Source organism: Colletotrichum gloeosporioides (assembly GCF_011800055.1).
Source record: "Colletotrichum gloeosporioides strain Lc1 chromosome Unknown consensus_14, whole genome shotgun sequence".
Lineage (NCBI taxonomy): Eukaryota > Fungi > Ascomycota > Sordariomycetes > Glomerellales > Glomerellaceae > Colletotrichum > Colletotrichum gloeosporioides.
In genome coordinates, this window is record NW_025544659.1 from 1 (window position 1) to 27,560 (window position 27,560).

Sequence of the window (27,560 nt, forward strand, 5' to 3'; positions counted from 1 at the left end):
AATATTTTTAATATTTAGAAGTTAAATTACTAACCCCTTTTAAGAAATAAGAAATTAATTTAGATATTATTATTAATCTTTATAAATTAGAAGTAGAATTTATTTATTTTTTAGTAGATTTTTAAACTTTTAATCCTATTCTTTTTATTTTAGATCTATAAAATAAATAAGAAGTCCTTTCCTTTTTCTTTTAAGATTATAAACTTTAAAACTATAGAGTTATATAGCTATAGTAGCTCTATATACCCTTAGGCGTATATACGCTGCTACGTTGTATAGCTCTCAGCTACTAGGCCTATAACTATTTCACTATAACGTTTAAAAACTCGTCACTATCTTTTTCCTAATCATTCATATTTCCCCCTTATGGATTAGTCCCCATCTTCATCGCCAGTAGCCAGATGTAGCACACCCCTTTTATGTTAACAAATTCTCCTCTTTGCATGAGCGGTCGGTTTCGTTGACCGATCGCCAATCAGGCCGGTAGGGATACTGTATGCCGAGTACCGAATGCCGGATACCCACTGCTGGAACAGGACGACGGGCGGTGTGGACCAAGATTATCTTGCAGAAAGAACGCCGTAGAGGATATATTACTGGGCTTTGAAAAAAAAAAAAAAAACCAGTAGATTACTATCCATGCTTTACTTTGTCTGCTGTAGCCGCGATACTTGCGACATTTGTTTTATCGTGGGAATTAGCCAAAATGCCTTTATCAAAGTTTCACGTACCACCGTCCATCTCGACCGTCAATGTCCGAGTGATTGACTCGACATCCCAGGTTAGCTGCAGCATCGAAGGCATGGTATCGCATACCATCAAAGGTCACACCTGGCTTCAATGTCCCGCCTATGTCTTTCTGGTGGAACACCCGTCTTCTGGTCGCAAGCTTCTTTTCGATCTCGGAGTACGCAAGGACTTCGAAAACCTAGCCCCGCCCATTCAGCAATGGTTCAAAGAGAGCGGCACAACTTGCAGCGTCGACAAAGACGTTAGAGATATACTCGAGGAAGGTGGGATTCAAGCAGACGAAATCGAAGGCATTATCTGGAGCCACTGGCACTGGGATCACATCGGGGACCCAAGCAGATTCCCGAAAAGCACCGCCTTGATAGTAGGACCGGGTTTCAAGAAGATCCTAACACCGGGCTACCCTACCAACCCGGGCGCACCTCTCTTGGATTCCGACTTCGCCGGCCGCGAACTTCGTGAACTAAGCTTCGCCGAATCCGCCATCAGAGTCGGCGAATTCCCCGCCATTGACTATTTTGGCGACGGAAGCTTCTACGTCCTAGACGCGCCAGGCCATACCGTTGGTCATGTCAACGCTCTTGCGCGGGTGACTACCAATCCAGATAGCTTCATCCTCATGGGCGCGGACACTTGCCACCACAGTGCCGAGATGAGACCGTCCAAATATCATCCTCTGCCCGACGAGATATCGCCACATCCGTTTCTTCGGGGGAGTCAGATGCCTTGTCCTGGCGCACTTTTCAAGCCTATCCTCCAGGAAGAAGACACGACTAAGCCGTTTTATGGCGTTCATCGACCTGGTATGCTCTTCGGCGACCCAGATGCCGCCGAAGAGACTGTCGACCGGATCATTGAAGCTGATGGAAGCGGCAACACTCTTGTTGTGATCGCGCATGACAGCCACTTGAAGGACGTTATTAAGACATTTCCGGAGTATGCGAATGACTTCTTGCGACAAGATTGGGCTCGGCAGAGTAGATGGTTATTCTTGAGTGATTTCAAGGATGCGGTTGATGTGGGTCAGAACGAAGAGCCGTAAACTCGATGCGGACACAGAGGTTTTGCAGTTCTTCTTCACACAACTTGACATAGAGTAGAATAGAAAGAGATTTAAAAAGATCGATTCAAATAAAAAGATATCCAAATAACCATTGGACACCTTAACGATGGATTTGATGTGATGCTGCAGACTGCCATGGCTCGTCGCACTTTCAATCAATACCAAGATGCAGAGTGATTTAAGTGAATGAAAGAAGCTACCAGAATGGATCTGAAATGAATGATCGCTGAGATCAAAATCCTTGCTAGAGTCTATTGTCAGAATTTCTGTCCCAGATGCCCAGGATCCAGCCACCATAGTCTTGGAATTCTTCCGCTTCCAGCAGTATGCCTGACTGTGGGAGCGACGTCATCATACATGACTGCTTGTGTTAGTATGTGTGATTTACTGCCACGAATAAGAAGTAAATAGTACAACCATTTCTTGTCTTCCTCCTATGTTGCAGCGTAACCATCACCGACCCCGTTTTATACACAACCAACCTGAAAATCTTTGGGAAGGATTATTAAACATTGTTGTAGTCCGAGGTTGACGTCTCTTCCTTCATGTGTGGACACCTCTTCTGGAGTTGACATTCTCGGCTCGTGGACCAATCGGCTGTTTCGATGAATGGCAGGCTTCGTACTCGCAGCCGCTGTGGAATGCGGAGCTTGTGCGGCTTCCCAGGTCCTTGGCAAGTTGGTCCGAGTTGGACTTTTTACGGTTGAACGCAATTATTGTCTAGCCAAAGTGTTTGGGTCATGTCCTCATTCGAGTAGAAACATCTGGGTTGAAACCACCAAGGAAGTCGCAACAAAGACTTGTCAGATGAAAGGCTCCACGAATGAATCTCAATCATAGAAACTAAAGAACGGAGGCGGGATTGCTGTCAATCCGTCGGGCAAATTGACTGAATGGAAACAGGGCGCCTTTAGTAGCTTCGGCTCCCACGCCGGCTCCCACGCTAGCATTGGTGGGTAAGGTTGAAATAGCAGTCTGATTCCTGCGGGCTCGGCACTTGGACATCCCTACATTTCATCATCGTCGGCTCGAACTCTAACATGGATTCTAGAACGGCTAGAACGGTGCGAGAGCGTGCCAACGTCGTGTGCGTTGAATGTCATTCTAGAAAGGTGTGTCGTCCCCAACGTATACTTTAATATCTGCGAGAAACCGTTGTCTGACCACCGTATGGCCAGGTCAAATGCGATCTCCAAAGCAGTCCAGATGATAAATGCCGAAACTGTCGCCGCTCTGGTGTCCAATGCATGCAAGATTGCCCCATTCTCTCAGAGTTGCTCCACGGAGAAATGCTGACCGCGCGGCTGTTACAGTCGACGCGATGGCGTTAGAAAGAGACGGAAGATCATCACACGGCACGGTCAGGCACTACTACCGACATCGCCGACTGTGCCGATTGTGCCACTGCCTCCCTCCGGCCTCGGCAGTGTCAGTATAGAGAATGAGATTGGGGCGCAGATGATCATCCCAACGCCGTCTTCCGACTCCAGCACTCGGACCTACCAGTCGGAAGGATTCATTTCCCACAGCTCCGTCCTGTCATACGACTCAATCACCCAGCCAATGGCCATGCATGATGGCCTTCAGCCACGGATTCTCCAGGCTAGAGATATCATTTTGGGCGCGACACAGGCGAATATCCTCCCAGCTCCATCGCTGAGAAAAGCTTTGACGGACAGCTTCATTGAAAATGTCCTTCCTTACTGTCCCGTCGTTGATTGCAAAGACCTCGCGGACGAGAACTCGTCGATCCTGCTTCAGTTAGCGGTGTGTCTCGTCGGCAGCCTCATGCGTCATGATTCCAGCAGCCTGCAACTGAGTTATTCCCTTTACGAAAAGATTCAAGCTCTACTTTACATCGATTTCGAAAATGATAATATGACCCTGCTGAAGACGTTCTGCCTTCTGTCATGCTGGGCTCCAGCCTCTCCGTATCGGGTTACGCTTCATGGGCCGTGGCATTGGACAGGGATGGCAGTGCGGTTAGCGACGCAAATGGGCGTGCATACGCAGTCAAGTTGCGCAGAAAACGAAAACGCCGGATGTCTTCGACGGATCTTCTGGTACTTGAACGTGCGTGCATCCTTCCCTTTTACTCTTACTTAATGAGTCTGGCTTCTGTTTTGTGTCACTTGTTTGTTTTGGAACGAAGACCCGACGGTCACCTTTAACATCTCTTTCTACAATCCAAGTTCAAACGAAGCACTTTTTTCCATCTAACTGAGACTTTTCACTGATCTCCCACAGAATACTGAAACACTTATGGTTGCCTGTTGGGGCCGCCCGCGTTCTCTGAAGCTGGAGGATTGTGACGTGCAGCCCCTCGCGGCTTCAGACTTCGCCGCTGAAGGTGTATCTGCCATGGTTTCTCTTCATTTCACGAGACTGATGAACGTTGTTCGTATTGTTGCAGAATTGAACACCAAAAAGGGGGTCCCCTCTGAGCATGAAGTTGAAGGAATAATAGCATCGCTATGTAATTGGTATCGAGGTCTGCCAGAGGAGTTGCGACTTCACAACCAAAACGGAACCCGAAGACCATTTCACCGTCTCACTTCGGAGTTACATATCCACTATTTGACGACGATCATACTCATTCAGATGCTCAGCAAAGACCGCCATTCCCCGTGGCGGACTTCCCCCGCCTCTATTGTGGCAGCGTCTTGCGTTGCTCATCTGTACGAAGAAATACACTGCAGAGAACAAGCCGTTCATCTGCTCAGTATCAATGGATTCTTGGCTTTAGTTGCAGCAATTGTGTTGGTTTTCCAGCGCCCGCAGTCGCCAGAGAAAGAGGTCATTCGCAACAATGGCGTCGATAGCATTTGTTCCGTGCTACGCACCATGTGTACCAAGTATGGCGGGCCGAGATCAGTGCTCAAAAGGGTTCAGGGGCTTCAATTGAATGCTGAGGGTAGGGAGCCTCCCGCCAATTACCACCAGAACGATGGCCCTGCGTCATGCGCCCCGTGGGTAGCAAGGGCTGTCAGCAAACATGTTGATGACCTGTTTCCCTTTCCGCGTAGCCTTTGCGAGAATATGGTCATTTTGGGTCTAGCGGAAATACAGTCGGACGATCTGTCAGTTCATGCAGCAGGAGCCGCGGATTCGATGCCTTTTGAGCAAATGTCAGACTCCGGGTTTTCGTTGATGGACATTCTGGAAATGGATTTCGATGTCTTTGAAACCATGAATGGCTGCATATAGGTGCACTGCCATAATGTCCAGATATTTAAAGATTCAGGGCGTTTCAAATCTGGTGTGTCCAATGAAATTCATGCCTCACCTTTAACTTTTTGGGATCAAAAGGCTGCGTGAGGCAATGGGAGGTGGATAGCTCGTTGCTTCGTTCTTTGTAATGATCATGCACAGTTTCCTCAGTAACTTAGAAGATGACGATGGTTGATTATAGCATCGACTGAGTTAGTGTCACAACATGAATATGACAAATTAGTCGGCAGCGTTTGAATGACGGACTTTGGCCCAGTGAGCCCCGTCCCCTGCCAATTCGCCTCGGTTATGTGATGGTTGCCGAGTGCCGATAACCACCGCCACATCTGCCGAAAGTCACGGCTATCAAGTACAGTCGAATTGTACGTGATTAACAGTCTTTTCCTAGTACTAACTAAGCTACAAATTCTTTGAGAATATACCGGCGTGCCGAGGGAGTTCATGCGGCAAACCAATGAATCCTATAGTATTTTCTCGAACTCTGAACCATCTTAGTTAGCCGAGTGGCGAATTTGATGTACCAGTTGGTTTTCAAACTCTTGCGAGTTACAGGCGCGCAGGTTATCAGGAATAAAGGTATATTATAGGAGTAACTATTCAGAAAGGTGGTCTATATCACAGGCTAATATCTATACGCGTAGCTTATATAATACTATATATTATATAATAAGTAGTAAAGCTATAGCTTAGATTAAGGGTATTATAATATACCCCCTTAAATATTATAGATAGCTAAAAAACCTATTCCTCACTACTATATACCTAAAACCTATCTAAATTTATTATATAAAATATATAAAAATAACTTTTAAAGTAATAAAGTAAATAGATAAATAAAATTAATATTTATAGTTATATTTATAGAATATAAGAGTACTTAATAAGGTTACTTAGTTATTAAAGTAAGTTATAAATATATTTAGAATTAATAAAATTTCCTAATATAGTTAGTATAAACTATTAAGTATAAGTAGTAGAGGTAAATAAAACCTCTTATACCCTCTTATAATTAAATTTTTCTTCCTTAGACTACCTATAGTTTATAAAAGTAAGTTTTTAAAAATCTTAAATTACTTATTATAATACTTATATATTATTAAAATAATTATTAGATTAATTAATATAATTATTAGAACTTTTACTAACTATTTAATAAATAGAATTTATAATACCTATCTCTAAGAAGAAAACTACTACCTATATATATAAAGTATATAAGTATAAGAAAGCTACTACTAATATTACTACTATTATTACTAATAGCCTCCCCCCTATCTCTAATAATAATAATAATAATAAAGAACTTATTATACCTCCTAGCCCCCTTATACCTCCCCCCCCCTATCCCCCCTATCCTATTATTAAGGAAATTAAAAATAAAGGTAAGTATAATACCCTATATATATACTATCTAAAGTATTTTAGTTATTAGAAGTATTATACTAATTATTTAGAAATAGCTCCCTAAAGACCTCTCTACTATAAGGTTCCTTATAAGGAGTACCTTAAGTTTACCCTTATAGGTAAGACCTAAAGTTATTATTATAACCTTATACCTATAGTTACTAATACCTCTAGTATAAAGTACTATAAGAAGAATTAATATATATTATATACCTCTACCTCTTATAGCTACCCTTATATCCCTCTAATACTTATTATAATACTTTTTACTTATTACCTCTAAGAAGTTATAAAGTCTAACTCTACTAACTAAGCTATAAATATAATACCCTTTTAGAAATATCTCTTAACTTTAGAAGTAGTTTTTAAGTTTTAGAAGCCCTTTTTAATCTATTACTAACTTTAAATATAGGATCTTAATTACTAGAGAGCTAATATTTAATATACCCTTACCTTTATTTAAAGTAATATTACTAAGGCCTTTACCCTTACTATACTTATTCTTATACCTCTAGTTACCCCTATTCTTATACTTACTCCTCCTCTAGTTCCTATTATACTTATTATATTTACTACCCCTCCTATTATATCTACTACCCTTAATATTATACTTATTATCTTCTCTCTACCTAATAGTAAATAAAAAGTCCCCTTTAACCTTATTATAGTTAGTAGACTCCTTATAGCTACTTTAGCTTAATACTAATAAAGCTAGTTAGATATATTTACTACTACCTCTTATACTTATTAGAGCTAAGCTTTATTATTAAATTTAGAGGTTTTTATATATATTTAAAACTTTAGCTTAAAATAATATTTACTTTTAAGCTTTTTAAACTTACTTTTAGGTTCTTATAAACTAAATTAAGCTTCCTAGTTATAAGGTTAAATATAGACTTTCTAGTTACTATACTACTTTATTTCTTACTATTCCTACTTTATATCCCTTATAATAAATATATATATATCTACTAGGTTTAGTAGTATATAAAAGTATTTAAACTTACTTCTAGAAAAGTTCTTTATAAAACTATTAGTAGATATTAAGTTTATAGGTATATAAGCTATATTAAAACTACCCTTTTAGAACTCCTATTATAACTATATGTTCTAAATATCTATATAGTAGAGATATATTATAATATATTCTCTATTACTAACTATAAGTTATATTATTTATTAATTATTATAGTTAATCTTCTAAGTATTTTTTCTTATATTTAATACTATATTTTAGAAAAATCTTTTAAGTACTATTATTTTTTTTATAGTATTCTTAAAGCTTAGAAGCCTTACTTCTATTATAAATATTATAATAGTATTTTAATATATAGCTTTCTAATATATTATACTTTTAAAGAGGAATATAATATATTTTTAAACTAATCTTTATATTTCTTTATTATTAATAAATAAGGTATTACCTATAATTTAGAGAACTTATATACCTCTTATATCTCTAAAATAAAGAATAAGGAAATATATTATATAGAGGTATTAGATTATCTAATTAACTACTATTATATAAGCTAATAAAGGATTTATAAGGAACTATAAGAGATATATAGCTATAAAAGCTATATCTAGATATATTATTATTACTAAATAAAGTATAGAACTAACTTTCTCTTAATACTCTTTTATATATATAGAAGAGTTTATTCCTAGTTCTTTTTAAGTTCCCTAAAGGGTAATAAAGTTATAAGATATATTCCCTCTTAAAGATTAAAATACTTAGTAACTTTCTTAATATATAAATTATATACTAAATAAACCTTCTAAGCTATATAATTTCTAATTATTTAGATCTTAAAATAATACTTAATAGCTCCTTAGTCCTTAAGTTTATATTTAGCTTTTAGTTTATTAATAATTTATTTTATTTTAGAGGAGTAATCTATAAAATAAGAATATTATCTATATAAAATAAAACTAAAACTTAATATTTAGGATCCTAAAAGAAATATACCTATTCTAAGTTTAAGGTAAGTCTTAGCTTCTTTAGAGTTACTAAGAAATATTTATACTAAAGGAGAGGTATATCTCTAAAACTATATAAAGCTTTATTAAGCTTTATATACTTTCCTTTATATTTAAAACCCTTTAGAAGTTAATAATAAATTAGAGGTTTATTTAGATCCCTCTCTATATTTAGGAAAATATTATTTATATTAAATTACTATACTTTAAGATTAAACTAAGTAGTTAGAGCTATTATAATATAAAATGTTTTTATAATAAGAGTTACTATATATATATTTTCTAAAATACTCTTTTTCTAGAGGTCTCTTTATATATAGATCTTAGTTTTAAAATACTTTAGATTACTATTTATATTAACTTTATATATAAAAACCTATTTTAAAAGTAGAGGTTTTAATTATATAGATTATTAATTAATTTTTTACTATATTCCTTTTTCTTATAGTTTTTTAATTTTAAGTTTTACTACCTCTATAAAGTATTTATATAGATATTTTAGGAGTATTAGAAGTTCTTTTTAGTTTTAAAGAGGTAATTAAAACTTAAATATATATATATCTTACTCTAAATCCTTATTATTATACTCCTATTTCTAACTTCTAATATAACTTTATATATATAAGTAAAGTATTATATATTTAAAAGAACTTTTTTCTACTATTTTCTTTATATTTAATATAAATATTATAAAGAAGGCCTCCTAAGTATATTAATTCTTAATAAGGAGGACTTTTTCTTAGTATTTAATTTTAGAGAATAGCTATTCTAATTTATTTTTCTTATTAGTTATATTAGAATAGGTCTTTAAGATATTATTAATAAATAAAATAAAGTCTCTAAATTACTCTAGAGATTATTAATTATATTAGCTTAAATAGCTTACTTTTCTATAATCTTTTTAATTATAAGCTCTCTTTAGAGCCTCTTCTAAACTTTTTACTTTATATACTTAGTTTATAATTCTATATATTCTATCTTTTAATTTAGAAAGGTCTTTAGGAGGTATTAATACTTTTTTTTCTTTATCTATATTTAGTATTAATATTCTAAATTAAATTTAAGGTCTACTATTTTCACTCTAATTTTTATTAAGAGTAATATAAATATTATTATCCCCCTCTAAAATATTTTTAATTTCTTTAGTTTATTTATAAGATTTATTATTAGATATATTTAGTATATTAGTTTCCCCTCTTTAGCTCCTAATTATAACTTAAGGTTTTAGAGTTTATTTAGGAGTAAGAAGATCTCTTAGAAACTCTTTTTAGGTCTCTTTATATATTATAATATCTTATAACTATATAATTAAAGTCTCTTACTTTTTAAGAGTATCTTCTATTATATTATTAGCTTATTCTTATATACCTAAAAGCTTAAGTACTAAGTTTAAAAATAACTTAAACTTTAGTTCTTATTTAATAATATAATATATAATCTTAACTAGTATTACTATATATTTATTCTCTTTTAAATAGAACTTTAACTTATTAAACTATATATTATATATTATAATTACTCTCTTAAGTATAAGTATTTAGATCCTATATAAGTTATATATATTATTAATATACCTAACTAGGTATCTAATATATCCCTATAGATATACCTTATAATACTTTCTTCTTTATCCTTTTTCTTATTCCTTTTTAAGTAGGTATATATAATAACTATATATATATATCTATCTTTAGTATAGTTAAAAATCTCTCCTAATTATAGATATATAGAAAGGGACTTACTACTAGAAGTATTAAGTATACTATTCTTCTTTAATTTAATTTAGTAACTTCTAATTAATCTTTTACTATAAGGATTAGTTAAAAAGATAAATCCTTATAAGAGTTAATTCTAGCTATATTTCTAAGGGAAGATTAGCCCCTTCTTATATCTTAATACTTCTTAGGATTACCTCTTAGTTAGTACGCTCTAAACTACTTACTAGCTCCTTTATATCTACTAAAAGTATCTTAAATATAATTCTATTATTTTTTACTTAGTATTAATAATATATACTATTATTAATAGTAATTATAGCTATTTTATTATCCTAATAGATAATATAAATCACTAATCTATATTACTTTTTAATCTATTATTTAAAGTAGAAGAGTACTATAAAGACTTCTTTAAATAAGTAGTATATTAAAAAGAACCCCTATAACTTACTTAAGTATTTATCCTTAATAATTAAGATATAAAAAGCTCCTAAGATCACTTTAAAAAAGTAATAAAAGATATCTTAGAAGATATAATAATATAGATAAATCACTTTATTTTCTAATTTTAAATATAAGATAACCTTCTTTATATAAGTTCTAGTATATATTTTATATTATATCTATATTAAGCTATATATCTTTACCCTCTAAATATTTTTAACTATATATTTAAGAGCCTTAAGGTCTAAATAGCTAGAACGAAAATACTATAAGTATATATTATCTAACTAATCTCTATAATAGTTATATATATCTTATCTATAAGGGGCTTTTATTAGTTAAGTTATAGTAATAATATATATAAAACTTACTAATATACTTTTAAGAAGGTATAAAGAAAAGAGGTTATATTTAAAGAAGACTAAATTATACTTTTAGATTAATATAATAATAACTATACTTTAAATAAGGTTTCCTATATATAAAATATAGTTAAGTCTATAAAACTAGATCTTCTATATATTAAGTTAACTTTTAGATATAATATTAATATAAAAACCTTTAATATAAGTAATATCCTTAAGTATAAGGTTACTTAATACTTATTTATCTTAGTTTTTAAAAATCCCTTTAAGAATATAAGTTCCCTAGTCTAAAACTAAAATCTAAGTTATACTTACTTCTATAATATCTTCTAAACTAAACTCTATATAGAAGTTATTTAGTAATAGTAATTTATTATTAATTAAATATATAGTATTATAGTTATTATAAACTATATTATATAAGAAGATATATAGTAAAGTAGAGGTATTAAGTAAATATATCCTTAATATAAATACTTTAGGAAGACTTTATAAATTAATTACTATAGTTATAATATTAGATAGGACTTTAGTATTTAACCTCTAATTAGATTTACTATTCTAATTACTTCTTCCCTTATAGTTTTTATACTATTAGTTCTTTCTACTATATAAGCTACCTCTTCTATAATTAGTATTACTTATTTAGTTTAAAATCTATCCTTTATATATAATTATAGCTTTAATATTTATCTACTTACTTTAATTAAGTCTAAAAAAGATTTTCTAAGTTTTATTATTATCTATAGAGATCTAATAGAACTTATAGAACCCCTTATAAATATATTCTAAGTATCTATAAATCTTAAAAGTTTAAGGATACTCTTCTCTATATAAGTAGCTATTAAGATATATATTAGAGAGGTTATTAAACCTCCCTCTTAAAGTAATAAATAATATATTTAATCTCTAAAACCTCTTAATAAGTAAGTACTTATAAGCTAAAACTAAGAAAATAATCTTATATTACTTTAAAGTATATATTAGAAACCCTAAACTAATATTTATAATAAACTATATAAATTTAATATAAACTTAATCTAAAATAAGTTAATATCTAACTATTTTAAAGAAGGTTTATAATATAAATTCTCTTTAGATCTCTAAGATATTAAGTCTCTTTACTTCTATATAGTAATAATACTACTCTATATATTAAATAGAGAGGTTAATATTTAAATTAGCTTTCTTAAATAAATAAAGATAGTTCTTATAGATTATATTAATAACTATAAGTATAATAAATATAAGTTATCTTTTAATTTTATATATAAATACTTATAAAGTTACTTCTAATTAAATTTTATTATTTAAAATAATTAATTTAGTATTAATTAGAATAAGGTTTAAAACTATTTTATTAATTTATATTTAGAGGTTAAAGTAATATATTAAGAGGGTTTATTAATCTAAAGAGGTTACTATATAATCCTTAACTACTATATTATATTCTAACTTAATATCCTTATAAATAGTAGTTTAAGGTATTTATAGAGATTTTAAGAGGGAGGATAATCCTCTTAACTTATTAAGAATAATATTTATTTCTTCCTCACTTCCTTAGATCTCTATAATTAAATAGGTATTCTCTAGTATATTCTTAGTAACCTCTATTAGATATTTAACCTCTTCTAAATATTACTTTATTTACTTATTATATTCCTCTTAGTATTTTATATTTAAAAAGGTTTAATACTTAGTAATAAATTTAGAGATCTTTAGAACTATAATTACTTATAAAAAGTTAGTATAATTATTTATATCTAAGTTAATATAGTCCTAAAAGCTTCTTAAGTATATATAAAACTTAAAATAGGTATACTATATAGGTTAATTACTTCTTAATATAAGAATATCTCTTATAAGGGGAATTTTATTATTAATAGAGGATATAATAGATAAAGATAATAAAAGAATTAATAAAAAGGATAGGAATAGGTTTCCTATATATAACTTATAGTAGAAAGGTAATTTAAACTATTAATAGAGCTAGGTTTATAACTCTTATAAATTATAGGTATATAGGTTATTAGGAATAAAGGTATATTATAGGAGTAACTATTTAGAAAGGTAGTCTATATTATAGGTTAATATCTATATATATAGCTTATATAATACTACACGTTATATGACAGGTAGTGAGGCTGTAGCTCAGATTGAGGGTATTGCAATATAAACTAATATGTTTTAAACTAAACGTAGAGCTAACTCCCTTTAGAACCGCCAACTAATTGCAGCTCCCCATACATATAAAGGGGACGCGATGCCAGAAGATATATGACTCACAGAACCCATCAGCCTACGCATGAATAAACTGAGCACCTATTTCATGTCATCTTAACAATTTACAAACATGTCTAATCTCATTGTGGTCATTGGCGCAACCGGTGGTCAGGGTGGAGGAGTTGTCAACGCCTTTCTCAACGAAGCAGGGTGGAAGGTGAGAGGTACCACAAGAAACACCTCAAGCGAAAAGGCAAAGGCACTCTCCGCGAAAGGCGTCGAAGTCGTTTCTGCAAATCTCAATGACGAAGAAAGTCTCGAGAAGGCTTTTCAAGGCGCTACGGCAATTTTTGCATTCACCGACTACTACGAGACGTTCTTCGAATTGGGAGATGAGAAGTCTCTGGAGCTGGAGTTTGCCCAGGGCCAGAGGATTGCACGTGCAGCAGCCAAGAACCAGTCGCTTCAAAGACTCGTGTTTAGTTCTGGGCCTCACACAAGCATGATTACCAATGGAGAGGCGATCTGTCCTCATCTTGAAGGAAAGGGGCGCATTGTCACGTATGTCACGCAGGAAATGCCAGACCTTGCCGCCAAGACAACATTCGCTGTTTTCACCGTCTTCGCCAACAACGCATTGCTCTACGACATTTTCAAGCCTATCTACGTGGTAAGTGGATTGACCTTCACCGCTTGATGTCATCAAGACATGTGCTGACCGACCTGAAGCCAAGCGCCAAGAAGTATGTCACCTTGTATCCAACGCCTCCCAGTACACCATACCCATGCGTTGGGGATCCTGCAATCAACGGGGGCATCTTCGTTCGACGACTAGTGAAGAGCCCACCGCCTCCGGGCTCCTTTGTTCGATGCAACGTGGAAACTCTGACCATGGAGTCTTACCTCGCCGCCTGGGGGCGAGCTACCGGCCTCGCTCCGGAAGATGGGTCGACTGCTGCCGTGCAGATTTCTCCCGAAAGCTACGTTGAGCTTTGGGGTTCGATGGCGCAAGAGCAGCTTTCTCAATGGAAATTCTTCCAATGGCTCCACGACAATTATCCCCCAAAATGGGAAGGGATTACGGTGGTGGAAGGAATGGATCTCTTAACTGACGAGGACAAGAAGGAACTTCTGAGTGTCGAGGAGTCGCTTAAGCGGTACGACTGGAGCGTGTTCGAGAAGAAGCCAACTGCTAAAGCCGTCACTGGTTGGTTCTCTACCTAGGCAAAAGCTCAGAAAGCCCCAAATTGTAGGAGCGCCATATGAAGCGATAACTGGCCTGTCGGATTCGTATCATTGCTTTACAAAATCACTCTCTATCCACAATGCTGCGAGCGTGAAGACGTTCTAATGAAAGGTACCGAATCATACATAAATGTTCGAGAGAGGTCGGGGACTGTTGCTGTTCTGACTCCAATGTAAACATTGCACGTGTCCCCGACGATCAGAAGAGTCATCTCATTTTCCCCCAACCTGCTGCTGAACTTCGGACTTCACGATGACTCTATTATCTCCAGTAGTAGGAATAATGGCCTCCTCGCTGTCATTTCCTGACTCGGTTCGAGTGTCAATGTCGAAGCCCTCGTGAACAGTTGAAGAGAAATTAGTTTTGTGACCTCTCTAATGACTCGATAAACTTGACAGTGGGTGCGAATTGTAGGCTCTCGTGCCTTCCGGCCCATGATTCCCTAGCTGATATTGACATTGTGAGCCGCGTGACCCGAGAAGCGACGGGCCTGCCATGAGGCCCACGGATATTTTAAACCCAATTGGAATCAGGACCAGGTGTGCTGCCGGGTTTCCGAAGACAACATACACAAATTTGCTATTCTTGGAGAGGACAGAACTTTCAAAAGACTTTCAAAAGAAGATCTCTGACTTCTACCCTATTACTCAAGAATGCTAGGTGGGAACATACAAGACATTGACAGCATGGATTGGCTGTACATATGAGTAGACAATTCCCAAGGGCGGAGATCTTTTAGCTGCAGACAGCCTACTGTTCCCGTACACAGTCGAGTTGGTGTTACAATCAAATTGTGCCGCTCCACATCACGATCGCTAGAGGCGATGTTTCTTCATCTCATGATGAACCAGGGGCGGCCAGGTCATCCCTGACTACGGCATACACCATCTCGTCCATAAAGACACCGTTCTTGAACACCGCGTTTCTAAGCCTGCCCTCAAGCTGAAACCCGCTCTTCTTCAGCAGAGCCTGGCTCGCCTTGTTCTCAGAGAACACACCAGCCCACAGCCTCTCTACCTCGGCCTTTTCCTCACCCATTCCGTCGAACATCCACTTCACGAACGCAGGAACCAACTCGCTCATGACTTTTTGCCCCCAAAATTCCTCGCCCAGCCAGTATCCCAACTCGTAACCCCGTAAATACACGTCTTTGCCGGGGATGATACCGATGCTACCCATGGCTCGGCCCGATGTGGGGCAAATGATGACCCAGCTGCGGTACGGAGGTGTCTGGTTCATTGAGATCCAACTCTCGGCGTCGGCGAGGGTGTATGGGTGCGGAAACTGGTTGCGGAGATGAACGACGACGGCCTTGGAGTTTGCTGCTTTGGCCACGGATGGTGCATCCGAAGGGTGGTAGGGTCGGAGAATGCTTTTTGAGAGGGTGAGAATAGGCGTGGGCAGATCAGATGAGGACGCCATGTTGCATGCCAAGTCGACGCGACCGAAATCTTCGCCCTGAGGTGAGTTGTCGTGAGCCCAAAAGTAATTGTCTTTGCACAATGTCAATGAACTTGGTCGACGTTTTTTCTTAAAAGACGCGAGAGAACAGTCATTCTGCGGAGGACTACTTGTGGTTTAATATGTGTCATCAAATGACTCTTCATACAAAAGTGCCGCTGTAGGCGATAAGGTAGTCAGCACGCAACGTTGCTTATCAGCCCCTGTGCAGAAAAGCACCTCATGGACCACACAATTCCTAAGTTAATTAGGAACCACCCGCCATCGTTCCCCTTCAACCGGTGCCGGCCTCCCATCGGGGCCCGGAGGGATCTTGACAGCTGGACCCCGAGAGACGGTGGTGTCAGTAAAGACTGAGGCCACACAAGCTTCCTTGGTACTGTTCCAGCCACATGCAGCAGCCACAGCGTGTGATGCGCGTATGATTTGCCCACGTGGGTAGCTGCCCATCAATCGGAGGATGCAACAACAAGCCCGGCTCAGACATTGCCTCCCCTCAGTTTCTCAGCTAGGCAATTATCTCGACTTTGCAATATCAAAGCACCATATTGTTGCGAACAAACGTACAAAAGCTACGGCCACATCATGGCTCACCTGCAACCCCACGTCGAACGTCCCCTGTACCCGGCCGGGGTTCCCAGCAAGTTCGCTCCCGACGGGGCGGTTCAGGCCTTCCCAGGAAACACCATCGTCTGTCACCTTTCCCCGTCCGATCCTCTCTACGTCTCAATGCAGAAGCTCAGCGACAAGCTCGCAGCCAGCAAGTTCGCCTCTTTGATCACCCTCCTACCAGCGACGAGCGTCCACATGACAATGTTCGAAGGCGTGTGTGATCAAATTCGGAAACCTGGATACTGGCCATCTGATCTACCCCTCGAAGCCCCTCTTGAGGAGTCCAATTCTAGATTTGAGAAAGCTCTGGGTGCATTTGATCTCGAAGATGAGCATGCGCCCCCGTACAAAATGACGGTGAGGGGGTTTGACCCACTCGAAATCGGCATCGGCGTCCGGCTTGACGGGCGCACGCCGGCCGAGACGGAGCGACTCAGATCCTTGAGGAACAGACTCGCAGACAAGCTGAAAATCCGGCACCCGATACACGATGGATATGGCTTTCACCTCAGCGTTGCATACCTGCTCCGACACCTGACAAGCGAGCAGAACCAAGAGCTTGAGGCTCTCCTACTCAGTCATCTTGAGGAGATGCCCAGGAATTTTGAGTTGGGTGCGCCGGAATTCTGCACATTTGAAAACATGTTTGCATTCAAGCGTGTCCTCTTTCTCGGGGGAGGGTCGAATTGAGGTGCGCAAGCATCGCGGGACAAGCCTGGGGTCAAGTGCTGGCGATCGTCGTCATGGATATTGTGAATGAACGAGGCAGGCGGGGCATACAGATCATCTTCAATTCTTCGTTCGCTGATGCAAAAGGGTATAATACAGTCTAGAAACATCGTCATCATCTCATGAGCAGGCGTCTTCGCTATACAATCCATGCTGACTCCGTGTAGTCCTTTGACAAGATCTGGTTGGTGTTCTTGGTGTACTTCAACCAGCAATATGGGTCATCGTTGCCCTGGTCATCCTTGTAGAGATAAACAATACCGGCGCAGCGACCGAGCTCAGTTTGCTTATTAACGTTGAAGACAGCACAGAGTCGGATGCATTCCTCGATGTTTGTGGTCGGCACCTTGCCAATGTCGTTGTAGATGTAGTCGCTGCCGCAATCCTTTTCGAAGGTAAGATTCGTTCCTGGGACTTCCCATGTCGGCTTGCTTGAGCTGGTGCCACATTCCCCCTTCTTGACAGCCGTGTCAGTTGGGGCGGGTTTACTGAGGTCGAGAACGGCGTTGGCTGTTCCGGAGGGTGTCGATGTGCTGGATGATGCGGCAGCGGCAGATGCCGTGGCTCTGCGACAACGTTAGTTCCTGTAATAAATGGAGGAAAGCCGACGAGACGTACTTTGCTAGCTCTGAGTTCTTCTGTGCTACCACAGCTCCAAGCGCACCGGCGACCGCGATCAAGGCGCAGAGGAGGAAGAGGGACACAAGCATCAAGAAGAAGGTAGGTTTGCGAAGGCCGCATATCCTCCCATCACGCGGGTCGCCCTTCTCCCCTGCCGGTGGCACGCCGACGGGGGTGTGGTTATTCGTGTAGGTTGTTTGCGTGTACTGCGTTTGTGGCGACGTCGCATGGTGGTCATAGTACGGTGCGGGTTGGTGCTGCGACTGGGGATAATACGGCTGGGGCGCGTTGTTGAAATCCATGCCCTGATTCACTTCCAGTCCGTCGGGAATGGCACCGGACTCGGGGCCCGGAGAGCCGTTCGGGTTCTTGAGCATCTTTTCGGCTTCGGGCGACACGGAGTGGCTGCTGTAACCGCTTGTTCTACCTGAGTAAAAGTGGTCGTGCGGATGCAGAGATGCCATCTCAAACACAAGAGAAGGGCGGTCGTCTGAGAATCGGAGTGGGAAGGGAGATGCTTAAATTGAAGGGTGATTCACCCGGGTAGTCCGGGGTGGGTTGACAGTGACAAGGAAGAGCAGGCAGAAATGTTTGAGGTGCTTGTAGACCGGAGAGGGATTGACAAAGAAAAAGGGCAGAAGAGACGGCGGGAGAGCAGGAGAGAGTGACTTGAAGGATTGACAAGACGTGCCATCGCGCGGATCAGGGGGTCGCGAGGGGGCTGTAAGCAGTAGATGTACTAGCTAAGCTACACAAGTCTAGGACACAATATGGACGCCAGTTCGTTCCATCCACCGTCTGGGCCGGTAGGGCTGGCGGCAAAGAGGTGGGAGGCTGGCCGGGGCCTACCTAGTCTCACGACGTAATAACGGTACCATCTTGGAATAGCATCGGGTGCTGGCAGCAGAAACTGCAATATTCGGAGAGAGGGCAAGCAATGAGGGCAAAGCAAGGCACTGCCCCTGGAAGAGACTCAGCCGCCGAAGTGACCTCAAGGTCCAATGGACGAGCTCTGTGGGATGAGATCGGCGCCAAAGATGGGCTGCTTTTGGGCGCGAAGGATCCGGACCCTTGGCCGAGCCTAGCGCTTTTTGGGGCAAAGTAAGCTTCACGAGTAACCATAATTGTGCTGCCTCAAACGCCCCCCAATTTCAGCAGTGGCCAACCGATTCTCCCCTCAGTTTGTTTTAGGCCAGTGCCGGCCGTCTGCAGGATGAATTGTGCCAGTCTTCCACCGACACTCTCTACAAAAGTACCAAATAATGGGTAGATTCTTGGGCCGTTCAAGTTCTGGTGATCCTTCCCTTATGCTCTTGCTTTGAAATGGTTTTCAGCTGGTTTCTTGATCCCCACAATAAGGCTTTGATCCGTGACAGCGTCCGAATGAGGCAAAACAACCCTGCTCACTCCATGTGCGAGGACAAGTCCGCAACATTTAGCGGCCGCCCGAGTGAGAGATGGCATCGTCCCATCACTCAATGTTGAGGCCGAGAGAGTCTGGAATCTTCGTCTACAAGACTCCGTGACTGCCTGAGGACGTAGCTATCAATTCCGCTGTGCTTCTGCGTCTCCGATTCAAATGGGTGTCCGTCATCATGGATCTCCTACGTCATGGACCTCGCCGAAGTCCCTTTGTACGGACAAGGCCATTCATCCTCACTTGCTCAACTCCGCACCAAACAAACGGTCAGCCACCAAGGCATACTTATGAAAGGACTCTTAGCTTGAGTATGTGGTAATGCGCGCTTTGAAACAAACCACCATGACAACAGGCTCCGGCCCTTAGCTAAGCCTTTGTGGCTGCCCTTAGCGAATGGTCCCGCGCCAGTCAGCATCGGATGTTGTCCGCAGGGCAACAACTTGCAACCTGGGGGCGAGGTTGGCGCTTAGCCGCCGCAATACCTGGTGTTGTCTTTCTCTGTTCAAGCGTCTTGAAATCCTTCAAAGTACGGTCGCTAAGCGCGACGCGGGCTTTCCCAGCTGTCAAAGCTTCGGCTCCGCCGTGTATCGGAAGGATCAGAGCTCCGGACCGGGGCGGGGCCAGAGTCAGCATGCGACGCGAGAAGCCATCATACTCCGCCTGGAGGAAACGACAAAGGTCGTTCTTACTACTCGATTTGCTTTTAATTCCATCTCATCTTTCGCATTGTTTTCAGCCCTGCGTGTTGCCCTGGAAACGTCGCAAATCGATTCGTCCCCCAATTTGTTAGGTTCTTGCACTACCACTTGACGAAATTACATCTCACAACATGTCGTCTTTCAATCATTCGTAGTCTCGGGCAAAGTCGGCGAACGAACACCGACGCTGAATGATCAGAATTTGGAGTCAGATCTATGTGAGTAAGTGACAGGCGGTACTCGAACTTTAACGTGCGTGACGTCAGTGTCTCCTCGCATGGCTAGTGAGACAAGCCTCAAGCCCGAGCGTGAATGACATAGGAGAGAGAGGGGCGGTCTAGAGGCTCACCCTCAGTTTCCTAAGGCAATAGCAGCGCAATTTCTGACTGTAATCGAATACACAACAACAGAAACTCTTTTGAATTACTTTATCCGTCGAGTGACAGAGAACAGCTTCGTCGAGTGTTAACATGTGTCGCTGGTTCGCGTATTTGGGAGATGAGCCTCAGCTCCTTGAGGATCTAATCCTCAGACCCCGTCATGCCGTTGTGAAGCAAGGTGAGTTCAGCCTGCAGATTGGGGGCCAGACAACATGTTAACAAGCTAAGTCGATGAGCATTTCTTGCCATCCGGTCATACTTCTTTCGATCCACAAAAGTCAATGGCCGTATCCGCTGCCAGTGACACTGGCTCTCCGAATGCGTTCAGCAACATGGATGGATTCGGAGTAGGATGGTTCTCAACCGTCGAGCAAGAATTCGCGACAGGAGAACATGGCCGTGGGAAAGAGTTGCTTCGGCCTATCGTGTACACCAACATCCGTCCGCCCATGAACGATCTCGTTCTCCAGAGTATTGCCCGCGGCACCAGCACGACAGCGATCATTGCCCATGTCCGAGCCGCACCGGGGCTAACGCCCGTGGTGCAGACGAACTGCCACCCGTTCACCTTCGGACGGCATCTCTTCGCGCACAACGGCATCGTAGGCGCTTTTGCCTCGATCCGAACGCCGCTTCTTCAGTATCTCCCACTGAGGTACCAAACGGCGATTCTTGGCACCACGGATGCTGAGCATTTGGGGGCCCTGTACATGTTCATGCTCTGCGGGGAAGAAGGGGACTGGACGTCACTGTATGGCGTCCATCAATTGGCGGAAGCGATGAGGAAAACAATCGTTATGGTCGAGAATATGCAGAAAGAGTTTGCGGGAAACTCAAAGGTCGAAAACACCCTGAATCTAGTCATCAATTCTGGCTCTGAGATGGTTGCTCTGAGATACGCCAGCCCAGCCGGTGTAGAGGCTCCGAGTCTATACTATTCTATGAAGGCAGGGTCCACCATGAACAGAAAGTACACTGGGCATCCGGACGACACCAAGGGTGATGGTAGTCTTGACGAAGAGAGGGATCTTTACGCGAAGGATGATCATGGCCGCCATGCCATCGTGGCCAGCGAGCCCAGCACCCTCAACCAAGATGAGTGGGACCTGGTTGAGCCGTCCCAAATGGTTTTAGTTGACGAGAACATCCGTCTGAAGGTGGTAGACATGTAAAATAGCTACTAGCTCACATCTAGGGGCCACAATATGGCCAATCCCATCATTCCTTTCTTTCAATTAGCCTCCGTTAGCTTTGTATGTGGTTTCATTCCGTTAACTCGCGTGCGTCAAGAAGCTGGCCCACCTGGTTCCATACGCTAACATGAGTTCTTCCGCAACCCCATCTCATCCTTTCGGTCGATCCCATGAAGTCGCGAAGATATTCATGTGTTATGTTCTCGTGCATATAGGGCTGATGGCCAAGACTGTTGTGCCCTTGACATGCAGCACCTCCGCGGGGACTTCATATCACGCAAGTCGGAACACTGCTCCGGAAGCTTGTCTTGTGTTTCCAGCATCACACCAGCCTATTCCCAGCCGAAAGTCCGACAATGTCCACGAATCATACGACCGCAGCCAGCATGTTTAGCGAACAATTATGGAGACAAAAAACCCGCTCAATAGGACGGCCGGACGCGAAATGGAATTCAATAGCGCAGAAAGCTTTCCATCAAGACATCCAGACCAAAGCAAGCGCTCAGTCGCGCCCCAAGCTAACTGCAAACGTGGTAGTCTTCCCGGCCGCGATACCAGGATTGGCAACGCGTGTCAAAGTCTGCGCGTTCACCATCCCTTATCAATCAATCTAATCAGATGATGCCATCTTCTGTGATTGGTGCTCGCTTCACGATGCTCCCACCATCCACCCTTCTGAAGTCGGCAACCCGGCATCGGAGGCATCGCCAAGCATGTTCAGGACCCGCAAAATGGCCCCTACCCGACCCGAAGGATCGTCTTCCCTTCCCGTGTCCTCGGGTCGCGCCAAGCACTAAACGATTTCGGTGCTTCTCGACCGCGATGTTCGGATGGCGTCCCCTCATCATTCGTGGTGTTGAAGGAATACGCGTGGGTCGACGGCCCTTTACGTAAAGCGCTAGGCTCAAGATGCATGGTTGGCGTCCCGAGGTGGGTTGAGAGACGGTGGCGCGAAAGTTCTTCGTCTGCCCGCCGCTCACTTATTATATCTGACTTGCCCGCTCCCTTTGAGACACATGGTTCGTTGTTCCCTGTTGGCCGTCCATCCGCGCAACAATGGCAGTGTTCTCGAAACTCCAGGAGGCCCTCGGCCGCAAGCCTGCCAATACCGAAGACGAGATTGTCGCGGCTTCGGAGCCAGTGGACGATGCCGCTGTCAGGGAAGCCGCTGATATCCCTGACGAAAAGATCGTTGAAGATCTCCCCAGCGAGAATGTGCAGCATGGTGTCAAGCTGGCGCAAGCTTTGTCTCTGACCTGGGGTAAAGAGTCGCTGATTGCCATCTTCATCTTGTAGGAGTCCTGAAGCACCCTTGCTCACATCTGGGCGATAGTCTGACACACATTCTAGCATGTGGTTGCTCTACCTCACCAATGGATTCCAGAGCTCGGTCCTCAACAGCTTGACGCCGTATGCAGCCAGCGATTTCGAGTCGCACTCCCTGCTCCCGGTTATCGATATCGTATCAAGCGCAATGACGGCCTCGGTCTACATCCCTTTGGCCAAGATCTTGGATCTTTGGGGTAGGGCGGAGGGTTTTCTCCTCATGGTCATCTTCGCTACGTTGGGAATGATTCTGCTGGCTGGCAGCCAGAACCTGGCGACCTACTGCGCAGCCACCGTAAGATTCAACCATCGAAGGTTGACAACGATGTTAATGTGATCACAGGTATTTTGGCAACTTGGCTGGTCCGGCCTTACCTATAGCATCGATGTCATCACAGCCGACTCCACGAACCTGAAGAACCGAGGGCTTGCCTTCGCATTCACCTCGTCTCCTTACATCATCACTGCTTTCGCTGGACCGAAATCCGCCGAAGGCTTCCTTGATAACGTCAACTGGCGCTGGGGCTTTGGCTGCTTCTCCATCGTTTTGCCCGTCGTTGCCGCTCCTCTGTATGGCATTCTCAAGTGGAACATCCACAAGGCCAAGAAAAGAGGTGTCTTGGTCCGTGAACCGAGTGGCCGGTCGTTCTTGCAGAACATCTGGTGGGCGCTTGTGGAATTTGATGGTATGTATCAAGGATTACGCGTCAGTGCTACACCGGACTAACTTGCCACTCTTTAGTCCTCGGAGTCGTTTTGTTTGCCTGTGGCCTCGTCACTTTCCTTCTCCCGTTCTCTCTTGCCAGCACTGCCCCTGACGGCTGGTCCTCCGGGTATATCATCGCGATGATCGTCACCGGTTTCGTCGTTCTCGGACTCTTCCTTCTCAACGAGCTTTTCCTCGCCCCAGTACCCTTCTTGAAGTTTAAGTTCTTCGCCGATCGAACAGTTATGGGTGCCTGCGTCCTCGACATCACCTATCAAGTCGCTTACTACTGCTGGAACAGCTACTTCACCTCCTTCCTCCAGGTCGTGAACGACGTCTCCGTTTCAGAGGCAGGATACATCAGCAACACCTTCGACGTCGTCTCGGGCGTCTTGCTCTTCATCGTGGGATTCTCCATCTCCAAGACCGGCCGATTCAGGTGGCTCCTCTTCGTGGCGGTCCCGCTGTACACCTTCGGCCAGGGTTTGATGATCTACTTCCGCCGACCTGGCCAGAGCGTCGGATATCTCGTCATGTGCCAGATCTTCACCTCTATTGGCGGAAGCGTGTTCATCCTGTGCATGCAGGTCGCTATCCTTGCTGCCGTCGACCACCAGCATGTTGCTGCCGCCCTTGCTCTCCTAAGTGTGTGCGGCAACATTGGTGGTTCCGTAGGTAACACTGTTTCGGCTGCAATCTGGACAAACACCTTTGAGAGTGCCTTGGAACGGTACCTCCCTGCATCTGCCCTGGACAGTGTGGCTGACATTTACGGGGATCTCGACACTCAACTCAGCTATCCCGTCGGCAGCGATGAGCGCATCGCGATCCAAAACGCGTATGGGTATGCGCAAACAAGAATGCTGGCTGCCGGCACGTCGGTCATGATCTTTGGATTTGTGGCAATGTTCATGATCAAGAACTATAACCTCAAGAAGATGACTCAAACAAAGGGACTGGTCTTCTAGGACTGCTAGCAATCAATAGGAAGAACACTTCAGTATTAGTCAATCTTGTATTTGCAAGACCACTCCCAGAAGGTGATACCCCGCTCTCATCGCGCATCACCACAGAACCAGTCCTCGTCCATATACGAGCCCTACTGTATGCTCCTCGCATGAAACATACGTTACATACCAATGCCATTTAACAAGAACCAAAGAAATAAGGTAGGCCCTTCCAGCACCTCATCCAAATGCCGATTCTTGCCCCGTTCCCTTTCTCCAACGTCTATCGCTATTGTGCCGTATGCCGACGTGACAGACCCAATTGTCTCAATTGGAGCAGATGATTTACCAAGGCGCCTCCAAACGCTTTCGCTTGCGTCAAGCCAAAGAACCGTTGCGTAAGTGGCTACGCGCATCTGGTACAATCCTGACTGCCGTTCATTCTTCAACGTGGTCAGGAGCTTTCTCCGCAAGCTTCCTGCGCTTGATACTCTCTCGCCCGGCTTGGTTTTGTATATCGCGGGTAGCATTCAGTTGCTTGTTGTTGATTTTGAGCTGTAGGGTCAGTCAGTCAAGGAATCACAGATCCATGGGAGCACGACTTACCTTTCGCTCGGCGGCGGGGCCAGCAGCTAGTCTATGTGTCCAATCGCCTCGAAGCGCAGAGTGCAGCATGACCTTGTGGTTCTGTTCATCAGATTCGTGCGTTAGTAGTCTTCCCTCAATTGACGTTCAGGAATCAGGCAATGTTATGCCATTTTGCTCACCTGCATATTGGAGCACATTTTCTCCCAGCGATCCGCAAAGCTTTCGTATCGCTCCCATTTAGGGCAGCTGTCCCCGGTCCAGCGGAGCCTCAGCTCCCATCCCTCCTGACAGTGCATGGCAGAGTTCTGTTTCATACGTTAGATTTCGCTACCAGCACGAAGTAGTAGTCAGCACTTACCAAAAGCTTCTAACAGATGAGCTCCACCTCGACATCCGAGAGGTCACAGCGAGCAGCGGCTCGGAGGAGATCAGCCGGTGTGCTGTCGGGGTTAACATAGACGGAGTCTGTGTGAGATATACCGGGAATCTTTCTGATGTTGTCCTGTCCACGCTTGCGCTTCAAGGACGGGCCCGGCTTGTTGACGGCTTCGCCGGCGGTGCTACCGACAACGTCCGAGCTGTCTTGCTTCGAGACCAATTGGACCTTCTTGCGCAATGCGTCGGTCTTTTCTTGGAAGCAGCTGGTATCGACGATTGCTTCGTACATCTGCTTCACATACGCTCTCCGTTTCTCTTTGGTGGTGGGCCAAGTCGGGTCATCTTCGCGGGGCTTTGACTCCTGACGGAAGTGATGCTCGTAAGCTTTCCCCAGCGCCACCGCCTGGTTGGTGTCGTCAATTATACCGCGGTACGCGAATGTGAGTGCGGTTCGAAGTTCATTCTTGAGAAGCACATCTTGGTGGTCGGTGATCTGCTTAGCTTTGCCAGAGCGCTTTGTTGGCTTGATAGGCTCGGGCTGCTGCGGATCCTCTGAGGATGTCGCCTTCAATGTGTTGTTGTATGCGGTGATGATTTTCACGTAATGATCCACGATACCGGCGGACATGTTGCTTAGCCAAAAGGCAACATCTCTGCCAATCCGGCGGATGTCTGGGTTGGGTTCATTATGGAGAAGTGTATCGTAGAAGTCCACGGATGGAAAGGCCCGCGAGCCGTCGTTGAAGCGGTAAGGGATTACCTTATCTGGGGGCTTGTTAGAGGGACATAAGTAGTATTTCTTGGCCATGATGTTTACATACCGACAATTACGCCGAAGACGACCTTCCTCACTTCCAAAGAAGTCTGCTCGTCCATGACTTCATCCAGGAAGATGAGCAATGGGTCTTCTGCATTCTCGCTTGATCCGTCGTGCAGTTCTTCGGCGACATAGCTGTTGCGGCCAACGCCATCGGTCGGCAACGGAGCCGCGCTCGCAGGAATCGAAGCTGGATGTAGAGCGCTACCAGTCGGCTGACGCGACGAATCATGTTGGCTCGAGTCCGAGGGCTCGAGATTGTTGTTCCTAGTGCACACTGACGCGACTTGCGTGTCTGCGCCAGCGCGTTGATCGAGGAACAGCGGTAGACCATTAGCAATCCACGCGCCTCCATTCCTATTGATGTATCAGTAATCGCGCGAAACGTCGTGCAGGAGCTTCATTATCTCACTCGGTAGGTACAAGACCCAAAAGAAAGGGGTCGGTGTTTGGGTCGGCAACTTGATCTTGGAAAATCCACGGCCAGTCGAACTGGGCTTCATGATCCATATCCCCAAGAGGATGGGATTCCCACGTCGACTGGAGCGACATCTTGTGATTTTAGTACTGACAATTAATGGCGAGGTGTGCTTTCGGGAGTTTTGTTAAAGTTCTCGGGGCGTCTGACGCGGATGAGGATAGGGGTTGTATACGCAGAAGGGAGAAAAGTAGGTTGAGGGGGGCGAGAATCTGATGTGAAGAGTAAGAAGATTGGGCACCCGACGCAATTTTGAAAGTCGGAAAGTTAGAAGGTGCGCTCACGAAGTGTGGATGTATCTCCTCAGGCGTTGCTACGGAGGGTGTGGCGATGTTTATTTGGGAGTTGGGGTTGAGCCTCAGGCACTGTGTGAGAACAGTGCTGGACGTCGCGCCCTGCTTCCATGACGGGTAAAGGAATATCCTCGGATGGTTCGTATGTGCAAACCGCTCATCACAACTGTTTACGTTACTTAAGTACCTATATTCCCAAACCGAATAATGGTAGCAAGTCACGATGCAAAAGTCAACTCCCGGCGCTACATCGCAGCATGCTGAATATTAATGTCCAGATAACTCCCATCATGAGCCGCGTCGCTTCACCTTGAGACCACTTCTACAGTCTCCCGGAATACTATCTCCAAGTGTTTACTTGGCCTACCGCGGATGTATCCACGGTAGACACAAGAGCCGGCCCATCAGGAGGTCGGTTGGCTGTCAAGGGACCCCCTTTTTGTTGCCCGGATCAGGCTCTTGAAGGGGCGTCTCCGCCAGACGAGGGGC

The 27,560-nt window shown here is 42.8% G+C and overlaps 9 protein-coding genes across 9 annotated transcripts; 6 read left to right on the forward strand and 3 right to left on the reverse strand.

Moving 5' to 3' along the window:
• Nucleotides 1-706: 706 nt before the first annotated feature.
• On the forward strand, nucleotides 707-1,792 carry GCG54_00014036 (Cytochrome P450 monooxygenase mpaDE; the record flags this gene model as incomplete). The annotated part of the gene is made up of 1 exon (XM_045413878.1): nucleotides 707-1,792. The coding sequence occupies one exon, from the start codon at nucleotides 707-709 to the stop codon at nucleotides 1,790-1,792; it is 1,086 nt and encodes a 361-aa protein (XP_045268982.1).
• A 1,061-nt stretch (nucleotides 1,793-2,853) lies between these two features.
• On the forward strand, nucleotides 2,854-5,020 carry GCG54_00014037 (uncharacterized protein; the record flags this gene model as incomplete). Its single annotated transcript, XM_045413879.1, has 3 exons — nucleotides 2,854-2,900; nucleotides 3,127-3,790; nucleotides 4,061-5,020. The coding sequence occupies 3 exons, from the start codon at nucleotides 2,854-2,856 to the stop codon at nucleotides 5,018-5,020; spliced, it is 1,671 nt and encodes a 556-aa protein (XP_045268983.1).
• An 8,288-nt stretch (nucleotides 5,021-13,308) lies between these two features.
• Nucleotides 13,309-14,402, forward strand: GCG54_00014038 (uncharacterized protein; the record flags this gene model as incomplete). The annotated part of the gene is made up of 2 exons (XM_045413880.1): nucleotides 13,309-13,848; nucleotides 13,908-14,402. 2 exons carry the CDS (start codon nucleotides 13,309-13,311, stop codon nucleotides 14,400-14,402), a joined length of 1,035 nt encoding a protein of 344 aa, XP_045268984.1.
• Nucleotides 14,403-15,261: 859 nt separating this feature from the next.
• On the reverse strand, nucleotides 15,262-15,846 carry GCG54_00014039 (uncharacterized protein; the record flags this gene model as incomplete). The annotated part of the gene is made up of 1 exon (XM_045413881.1): nucleotides 15,262-15,846. The coding sequence occupies one exon, from the start codon at nucleotides 15,844-15,846 to the stop codon at nucleotides 15,262-15,264; it is 585 nt and encodes a 194-aa protein (XP_045268985.1).
• A 624-nt stretch (nucleotides 15,847-16,470) lies between these two features.
• Nucleotides 16,471-17,187, forward strand: GCG54_00014040 (uncharacterized protein; the record flags this gene model as incomplete). The annotated part of the gene is made up of 1 exon (XM_045413882.1): nucleotides 16,471-17,187. One exon carries the CDS (start codon nucleotides 16,471-16,473, stop codon nucleotides 17,185-17,187), a length of 717 nt encoding a protein of 238 aa, XP_045268986.1.
• Nucleotides 17,188-17,365: 178 nt separating this feature from the next.
• GCG54_00014041 (uncharacterized protein) lies at nucleotides 17,366-18,311 on the reverse strand (the record flags this gene model as incomplete). Its single annotated transcript, XM_045413883.1, has 2 exons — nucleotides 17,366-17,792; nucleotides 17,845-18,311. 2 exons carry the CDS (start codon nucleotides 18,309-18,311, stop codon nucleotides 17,366-17,368), a joined length of 894 nt encoding a protein of 297 aa, XP_045268987.1.
• A 2,366-nt stretch (nucleotides 18,312-20,677) lies between these two features.
• Nucleotides 20,678-21,517, forward strand: GCG54_00014042 (uncharacterized protein; the record flags this gene model as incomplete). The annotated part of the gene is made up of 1 exon (XM_045413884.1): nucleotides 20,678-21,517. The coding sequence occupies one exon, from the start codon at nucleotides 20,678-20,680 to the stop codon at nucleotides 21,515-21,517; it is 840 nt and encodes a 279-aa protein (XP_045268988.1).
• Nucleotides 21,518-22,594: 1,077 nt separating this feature from the next.
• Nucleotides 22,595-24,538, forward strand: GCG54_00014043 (Siderophore iron transporter mirB; the record flags this gene model as incomplete). The annotated part of the gene is made up of 4 exons (XM_045413885.1): nucleotides 22,595-22,830; nucleotides 22,889-23,159; nucleotides 23,208-23,550; nucleotides 23,607-24,538. 4 exons carry the CDS (start codon nucleotides 22,595-22,597, stop codon nucleotides 24,536-24,538), a joined length of 1,782 nt encoding a protein of 593 aa, XP_045268989.1.
• Nucleotides 24,539-24,955: 417 nt separating this feature from the next.
• GCG54_00014044 (uncharacterized protein) lies at nucleotides 24,956-26,852 on the reverse strand (the record flags this gene model as incomplete). Its single annotated transcript, XM_045413886.1, has 6 exons — nucleotides 24,956-25,072; nucleotides 25,124-25,204; nucleotides 25,285-25,410; nucleotides 25,491-26,248; nucleotides 26,305-26,657; nucleotides 26,713-26,852. 6 exons carry the CDS (start codon nucleotides 26,850-26,852, stop codon nucleotides 24,956-24,958), a joined length of 1,575 nt encoding a protein of 524 aa, XP_045268990.1.
• Between the last annotated feature and the right edge of the window lie 708 nt (nucleotides 26,853-27,560).